Source organism: Crocodylus porosus, unplaced genomic scaffold, assembly GCF_001723895.1.
Source record: "Crocodylus porosus isolate Cpor-Errol unplaced genomic scaffold, CroPor_comp1, whole genome shotgun sequence".
Lineage (NCBI taxonomy): Eukaryota > Metazoa > Chordata > Crocodylia > Crocodylidae > Crocodylus > Crocodylus porosus.
The window spans coordinates 32343180-32352067 of NW_017728907.1; the positions used below are offsets into that span (position 1 = coordinate 32343180).

The following is an 8888-nucleotide window of genomic DNA, read 5'->3' on the forward strand; positions in this document are numbered from 1 at the left end:
CAGACTTGAACTTTTGAAAGTTATAGCTATCATTAAAAGATGTCCAAACAGGTATGAATTTTGAAAAGACATGAAATAATGTGTGCTGATTTCTTGTTGCAGTGACCATCCAGAGTCATATCTCCAAATATTTTAGCTAAGCCAGGATTCATCTTCTGCTAATAAATAAGCATGTATGAACCCTTATGTCCACATAAATTTCAGAGCCTGCGCCAGTACTTACATTTTCAGGATCAGACCCTATCTACACATAAGTTTAAACAGATTAGCAAACTAATGGACCCTGAACTTCAAATCTTATAAAGCTACACAACTATTTGAAAACAGAATTTTACAAAAAGTTTAATGATTTCTAGGCTCATTGCCAGCAGAGGCCACCTGCCTGACACTGAGCTCCTATTATCGCCAGAATAGAGCATAACAACAAGAAGTTACAAACCAGCTTCCACCCAATTTTTTCCATCCTGGTATTTTTATAAATGGAACCTTAAAGTTTGCTATTTAAATAATTTATAAAATGTTTAATGGAGAAAGACAAAGGAAGAGAGGTGTAGAAACGATTTGAGGGCCAACACGTAGGCAGTATTTGGAACAGTTAAAAACAAACACATTTCTACCTTGTGTTTACAGACCAGATTTATTTATTATATATGTATATTCATGTTATTTTTTTTAATCCATTTAAAAGCAAACTAATGGATTTTTTTTACCTGGCCAAGTTGAATAACCAACCTCATGAGGATCCAATCAAAAGCAGAAAAAAGCCAGCAGATATTATTAAAACAGAGTTTAACTGATGATAGAATAGTTCTGAGTCCCAGAAAAGAAGAATGGAGATTTTTGCCATCATCCTTCATGTTGACATATAAGTATTGATGTTTAAGCTCAACATTTCCTGGCAAAATTTGTCAGTGCATAAAGTCAAAAACTCTTTTCCATAACATGTGAATTGTCTTTTGTTTCTTTCAAGATGTTTTTTTCTCACAGGTTTGCAGAGCAGCTTTAGAGTTGTTCACCAACAGAAACTTCATTTTATCTTCTCCCAACATCCACTTGATATACTCAACTGCTGTTTTAGTCAAAAGTTAAAGTGTTTTCTTTCACACTTATTTTAACAGACCAGTCACAAACTCAGAGAAAAGCTCCTTGAGTCCCGCAGCTTCAAATTCCTTTTGCAGTTCATCCGATGTTGAATATTCTTTGACTTCAAATGCCTGATACCTACATTGTACAAGAGAAACTCATGAATGTGCCTAGATTTGTCAGAATATAATTATCGATTCAGTTGCTTTTCTATCCATAACAGTACTAAATTATACCTTTTGTGCTGTGTCTGTACTTTTGTTTCACAGAGTACACTAACCATTTTCTCTTTGCATTTCTTTCCGCTTGAATCCACATCTACCTTAGAGGTTTTCTGAAGAATCAAGTATTCCTAAATAACAAAAATAGAACAGAATATTAAATGTCATCTAATGTCTTTGAGGTTTATTTAAGGATCTATGCCAAATCTAAACCGATCCACAGAATCTATTTCAGAACACAGCAAACAACTTGAAAAGTGTTCATCCAAAATATTTAGTGTCTGATCAAAATCAATGGAACTATTTACTAGGCTTAAAGTAGAGTATAGTCTTAAGTGCCCTGCTGGAAAGCCACTTTAAAAAGGCCCAAACATGCCACTGCAAGCAATAAACCCTGGGAGTTTTGTACATGTAGAAAAGAGAAGATCAAACTCCAAGAGTATTCAGGGTGAGCTCATGGTGGTCTAAGTGGCAAGCAGGGACTCAGTCACAAACAGGAAAGGACATTCAAAGGTGTACCTGGACACTTACAGTGTTTTTACATGTGCTCCAGAGGTGGGAGGGGTAAGGGTGCTTTGATTAGAGCAGCTTGTAGAGTGAAACACAATGAAGAAACATGAGCTAAATTTCTCTGAAAGAAAACTGAAGTTTACTACGATAGGGAGATTGCAGGTCATACATATATCCCTGATGATCAATCTGCTTCCAAAACTGTTAATGTTAGAAAAACACATGCACAAGGTATTCAGACCCACAGTTCTCAACAATAAATCAAAAGGAATAGTCAACATTTCTGCACCTTAATGCTGTTTCTGTCTCCTTGCAGAAGAATCAGTATCACTCTGCCCATAAACATCAGTCTTCCAGTCAGTCTTAGATCTGAAGTCCATTTTTCCACGGTTTTGACATATTTTGCCTTAGCTCTCATGTGGTCTAAATGCAAAAGGACAGTCCAAATACCATCCTCTGTACTTGTACCTGTTGACAAAATACTTTTTTCATTGCAAACTGAAGTTTCCGATTGCCCTATGACATGATTAAAATTCTGTTGTATCCAGAGAACCAGCTCATGTACCATGGGCTCCAAAAGATGCCTCTTTGCTTGTTCAAGCAATTTTTCTTTCACATCCATACATTGGGCCCTGGTAAGCTGTTCTGAGTCAACGGAGATATTTGGTGGAGTTGATGGGTAACTGACTGGTAAATGAAACAACAGCTTTAACAGTATGTCTGTATCTGGAAGTCTTTTCACCCTGGTTTGAATTCTAAATGTGATTCCATGCGTCTCTGGAAGGAATAAAAAAATAATAATCAGTTGCATTCCAGACTTAAATACTACATTAGTATGGTCTTTCACAAAAACATCAATTGCAAGAACAGAGGATTTCTGAATTCTCTTGCAACTGATAATTTCTATCAGCCCTTATCTACCACGGATCCTAAAACACAACACTTACATTACATCCTAGAAGGAAGTAAATAACATGTTTTTAAAATGTTATTCACACTCGGGCAAGTTGGTAACAAAGGATGCTTGCTCTGCCTCCCCTCCAGTGAAAAAAACTGTACCTGAGTAGCAACAGTGAGGACAACGGAAATAAAGATTTTTCAAAAGCACTCAGCACTCAGGGTACCAACTCTGCTCTTCCTGAAACCTACGGCAGTTTTACCATCAGCCTCATTCCAAGGTAGGCAGCTGCGAGTATTTTTGAAGATCTAACCCTTGAAGTGGACTTTTACACTGAAAGGCAATTCGCAAATATCATTGTGGGGTTTCAGGCTTCTAGAAATTTCCAAAACTGATCTACTTAATTTACATACAGTGTGTTTTCAAACTCTTCCTTGAATTCATGTGTAGAGATAAATCAGCCGTGTTATTCTGAAGTTCAGCAGATGGCAGGTCAGGGTGGCACTTTAAAGACTAACTTGTTCAGAAAGGGATAAACTTTCACAGGCTACAGCCCACTTCAGATAGGTCTGAGGAATACTACGATAGCACCTGACCAAGTAGGCTGTGGTCTACAAAGGCTTATCCTTTTCTAAATGAATTAGTCTTTAAGATGACTCCCTGCCCTGCCTTCTGCTTGGATTCACACATATATATTGGCTTGTGGATTATTAGAAGTAATAAATGTTCTGCAGCTCAAATTCAAATGGTTAAACTTATGCAAAACCATAGCCTTCAGCAGAAATAGGCAGACACTATTGCTACGCTGCAGTAAGAGGAAAAAGTGTTAAGATTAAAGGAGCTCTTCTTCAGATCTACTCTGACTAACTTCTTTGATATGTTCCAAACATTTTGCCGCAATTCTTTAAAAAAAGTTGCTAAAATGTCAGACTGGTTCATTCGATAAGAGCAAAGACAAATTTGAAAGGCAGAGCAACAGCTCTTGTGAAGTGATTTGTCGCCTTCTTCCCCATCCATGTTTTACTTTCCTTTTACAAGACAGATAGTTGAATTATGCCTTATTTTTATTGCTGAAAGTGATAACCAACCCAGTGTCCTCTATAATACTTGACCCGAGCTTCGTAAGTGAAAGAACGTGAGAGTTCTTTTAAGAACTGAGCAAGAGGTGTATTGCAAAACTTCCCTCCTGGCTTGGAGAAAGAAACCTCTGGATCACAGTAGTCATGAAATAAAATAAACCCTTCAGATTGCATGATTGAACACTAAGATTAAAATCAGAAAAGTCTACATGTACAGTCACTGGCACCCTGAAACGCACCACCAGCACTTGCAAATGCAAATCTATTGAATTAAATCGAGTTTCATCTGCTGATGCCCAGAGTTAATTTGATTCTTCTGTACTTGGACCCAGATATTCAAAGTGCCATTCACTTTCAACAGGACCTGGCCTCTTGCTTCCTTTGACTCCTCTGAATACACTAAGATTTTTGTAAAATCAAGGTTTGTGTTCACATAAATTGGCACCTTTCATGAGTTTAAGCCTCTGGAGTATCCATTCCTAGCATGGACAATACCCGGGTTCATCCACAGCCAGGAGCTATTTAGTTGTTGCCTCTCAAAACTGGCAAGGAGTCTCAAGTCTGAAATAGGGAGATCACTTATCAGAATAAGACAGAAATTCAGTTTTCACCCCCATACAACTTTGGTTTATTTGCTGAAACTGCTTCTTCTTCTTAGTATTATTATTATAATATTGTGTGTTTTGCCGAAGCACCTAGAAACTCCAGCCCCACTCTGCCAAACTCTGTTCATGCACGTAGCCATCGATAAAACAGGCCCTGCCTGAAGAGATTACAATCCAAGTATCATGTGTAACTTCCATCTAAGCAATCAGGAAGATTATTTTCTATCACAGGGACACTTGTTTACTAGAAACTAAAGCAAGGCCTTTGTGGGGGTCTCTCACACACTAAGACAGCAGACAAACCATCATCCCATTGCTCATCAGCATCATTTGCCAGATTCAAACTGGTAAACAAGGGCCCTACACCTCATTTCGAATCCTTTGAGCCACACAAGTCCTTCCCACACTGCCTTCCAAATAAAATATTCCAAATATCAGAGATGCAATAAAGCTTTGGTCTTCGTTGTTAACTAAGTACATAGACATGGAAGTGGGCAGAGGCAAGAGGAAGGTAAAATCCTCAGTCAAGGCCACAAATCTGCTATCAAACCCCTCTATGATCTTCACTTTGGAAAGGCAACAGAAGGATCCACACCAAGCAGTAAATCTTCCAGCCTCACCGCTAGCTCCCTTGTGCCCCTCCTTCCTGCATGCTGCAACTCGCTGCATATACTTTTAGCTTTGTTTGCACAACTTCCTCCTTTTAACCTCTACTTGCACAAACACAACCACAGCAGGTAGACTCACAGGAGAAGTGATGGCATATTTGCCCTAATAGTACTAAGTGTTTTATATTCCTCCCATGCACCACTTTACTTTAAACAAAATTGTAAGTGAATTTTAAAATTCATAGACTAAAAAGTCAATTGAAGAATAATTTATTACCAGCTTAATTACAGCAATAGAAAAAAAATATTACCTTTCTGGTAATCCTACTAGTGTGCTGTCACTAATTTGTCATCACAGATGCCACTGACTCAGAAGTAACTGATGGATAAACAGACAAGCCAGCCATACCCCTCTAGCAAGAATGTCATGCTGCACTGATCATATGCATAAGCCTGCAACAAGCTCACACCTTTCACTGAGTGAAGCACATTGCCATGATGGTGAACTAATCTGAAAGAAGCAGTGTAGTAGCAAATCTCAAGGTGCGTCATCCTGAGATGTCATGAAAAAGGGCATTCAAAACTAGCCCCATGCTCACTTACATCAGAGAGCTGATACAAAACTCTTTATGCATAGAAAATTTAAAATATATAATCCAAAATATATTTACAGTTTGTCAAAATACAATGATGGCCGTTTTACAGGTAGGGGCTGCATACTACAGAAAAAAGATAATGAACAACCCTGACTTCTCAGCAGGACGCTACAGAAACAATTCCCATATTCTCACACACTACAGATCCTGGGTTGATTTCACAGAAAAAAGATGGTATCTGAAATCATACTTCAGATTTTTCCTTTTTCTTTCCATGACAAATAGACTAGCCCTCTCAACTTGCACCTAAAGGCATTCTATGCCATACATACAGTCACTTTCCAAATACTGAAAGAGGTACCTACAAAAATCTAAGCTTTGAATAAATAAGTATATTGTTATTAGAAGATTTCTGAGTAAACTGGAAAGGAGTGAGTGGAGTAACAAAAAAATTATGGAATTCAATCTATAATACTAATCTTTCCAGATAGGCATGCAAAGTAAGACATACATACTGTAATTAGCTTATTTAAATTCATCGACACATCATTTTCAATTAAAAAAAAACATCATTTGCATCTTAAGTGTTGTATTGTTAAACCTTGGGACACTAAAGCTTATTGTATACTAAGACTTGTGCAAAAGCTTTCCTCTTTCCTGATCCTGTGGCTCTACACAAAAATTACCCTAAAGTTTTCAGGGATTTTTTCATTTAACGGAACAGCCTTAATGGAAAATCTTTCTGTGCACTGTTTATAATGACAAGTTACACTGTTTAAGGAAGTTAAAAGCACAAGCAAATAGATACTAAAATACTTCAGTTTATGCAAACTCAGGGATTTTACACTTCTTTGAAATGCAGAGGAAATTCCCATACAAAATAAATCAGCAACCAGTGTTCTCACCCAGGTTTTCCGGATTCCAGCAAAGACAGAAGACAACCACAGAAATAAAAGACTAACAAATCCTAAAAGTTGCTTTGCCCTAAAAGACATACAATATCAAGGTAATTTAGATACCATATTTTTTTGCGTATAATCTGCACCCTACCCCTCAACCCAGCTGGTTAAAATTGGTGGCAAGTAATATGCAAGAAAAACAAATCCCCACAGATCTAGAAATTTGGTGATTGAAGAGCTGTAGCAGTGTTAACTGCCACAGCTCTTCGAGCCACACCTATTAACAATGCCACCCGCCCCACACCGCCAAAGTTCCTAACCCATGGGGAGCCCCCTGGCCAGATGGCATGTGAGGTTGGTCCACAGCTGGACACAGCACGTGACTGGAACCAGGGGTGGACCTGGCACATGGCCCCAGAGCCAGCGGGCAGAGGCAGTCTCAACACACAACCCAGGAGCCTAAATATGGCCCCAGAGCCAGTGTGTAATCCTAGACTTGGGGTATCAGATCACATGGTCTTTAAATTACTGTGGCAGCATAAAGAGATCCTCAAATGGGCAAAAGCAGACCCTGAAGAATAGGCTGCTACAGAAGACTTGGTATAAGGACCCTATAAATACCCTAGTCCTAGCCTCCACTGTTCAGGGTCTGATTGCTGTATTATTCTCAGCATCTATTAAACCTGGAAAGCAGTGTCTGGAATGCTGTCAAAATTATACAAAGCAGGCCCTGCACAGCCCCAGAAGACAAGAAACAACCATGGCACAAAGCCATCTCTGCTCCATAAATTGGAACCTTCTTCAGGCACAAGACAGGAGTGACTGCCATTTAGGCCCCAGATGCACAGCAACAGCTACATCAACTAAATACTGAAGCAGGGGTTGGCAATGTTTTTGGGCAGAGGGCTAGAAACACCCACAACCTCAACTTGTACAATGTTGGTGTGCCTGGGCATATGGTGAAGCCACAAGAGGCTCAGTCCTTGTTGTTGGCACAGCACCCCCAGCCCCTTCCCTGCCAGCTGCCCTGAGGCACCCATGCCTCAGATGGCAGGGAAAGGGCCGGGGGTGCTGGTAGGCACCCATGCCAAACAAAATGCCTTCCCGCGCCATGCTCTGGCACCCATGCCAGGGGTTGCCTACCCTTGCATTAAAGGATCTTAGCTCTGCTCATGTAGCTATGCTTTTCTAAAGGCTGATGTGATTCATTGTTATGATCCAGGCCACCCAGTACTAACAAGAAGAACCCAAGGATCCTGGGGAGAGTAAGACTCATGGTGACTTCTGTAGCAAAGATCTGAATCATAAAGATACATTGTAGAAAACTAACATTCAAAAGACTGAACCACAAAAGATTAAATGGGTCACTTGCCGGGCATCTTTTGCGGTGGGGAAGAATGACAGCCTGAACTACCACTACTTGCTACAAGAAGCAAATCCAGACAGTCAACGCTGCATTATGTTACAGGCCTGAAAACCCAACAGGCACTTGGCAGCGGAGTGCAGGCAACGTTCTGTCAGAGATATCTTTTATTACACCACCGAGTAGCTGGAAAAAAAAGTTTTAGGCAAGCATTTGGGTCCTTATTAGACCAACACAGCTGCAACCAAAAGCCTGGGCAGCAGAGTGGAAGCACGAGTGTCAGAGGCACGCACAGTTCAGCAGCTGACATGGAGCTGGGCCGGCTGGTAGCTGCCTGGTGACAGATGAGGGGTGTGCGCATGAATGCTGCGTGCCCCTGGCGGCTGGGCTGGCGCTGGTGGCAGCGGGACCGTGGTAGAGGCAAGCAGGGAGCTCCTGTAGGCAGCCGTGGAGCTGGTGGCGGTGGGGGGAATGGGTCAGTGCTGCCCAACCGCCCACAGACGCCACTGGCAGTATCAGCAGCGCCCCGTCTCGGGGGTGTGCCGCCACACACAGGGGTGCACGTGCACCTGTGCGCGCCCCCTACGCATCGCCAATGGGCGCAAGGGCCATACTTGGGAGCCTTTGGGGAAAGCTTGCTGCTTTTCTGGGGATTTTTAAACCCCAGGATCCTTTGGGGCATGCGGTCGGCCGGGCAGGCTGGCAGCCCACATCCAGCGACTGCCTGAGGCACAGGAGCAGGGCAGAGCTCAAGGCAAACGGCTCCTTCTCCCCACGGCTCGTGAGGGGCAACGCCCGGCGCAGCGCAGCGCCGCCTAGCGGGCAGAGCGCTCTGCGAGCCAGGACTCCAGGGGGTCCCCTCCCCGGGGCAGGCTCGGGGAGGAAGGGGGGTCACCTGACACCGCCAGCACCTCGCACTCGTCCGGCTCGCAGTAAATGGCGGCGAGCGCCGAGAGCTCCTCCAGCGCCAGCGCCGCCATGCTGCCGCGTGGCCCCGCCCCTTCCGCCGCGCCCCCTGCCCGCAGC

The 8888-nt window shown here is 42.2% G+C and overlaps 1 protein-coding gene across 1 annotated transcript; it reads right to left on the reverse strand.

The window, feature by feature from the left end:
* Nucleotides 1-674: 674 nt before the first annotated feature.
* RWDD3 (RWD domain containing 3) lies at nucleotides 675-8876 on the reverse strand. Its single transcript, XM_019531056.1, has 4 exons — nucleotides 8758-8876; nucleotides 2104-2591; nucleotides 1320-1435; nucleotides 675-1221 (listed from the first exon to the last, which is right to left on the reverse strand). The coding sequence occupies exons 1-4, from the start codon at nucleotides 8840-8842 to the stop codon at nucleotides 1107-1109; spliced, it is 804 nt and encodes a 267-aa protein (XP_019386601.1). The 5' UTR covers nucleotides 8843-8876; the 3' UTR covers nucleotides 675-1106.
* Between the last annotated feature and the right edge of the window lie 12 nt (nucleotides 8877-8888).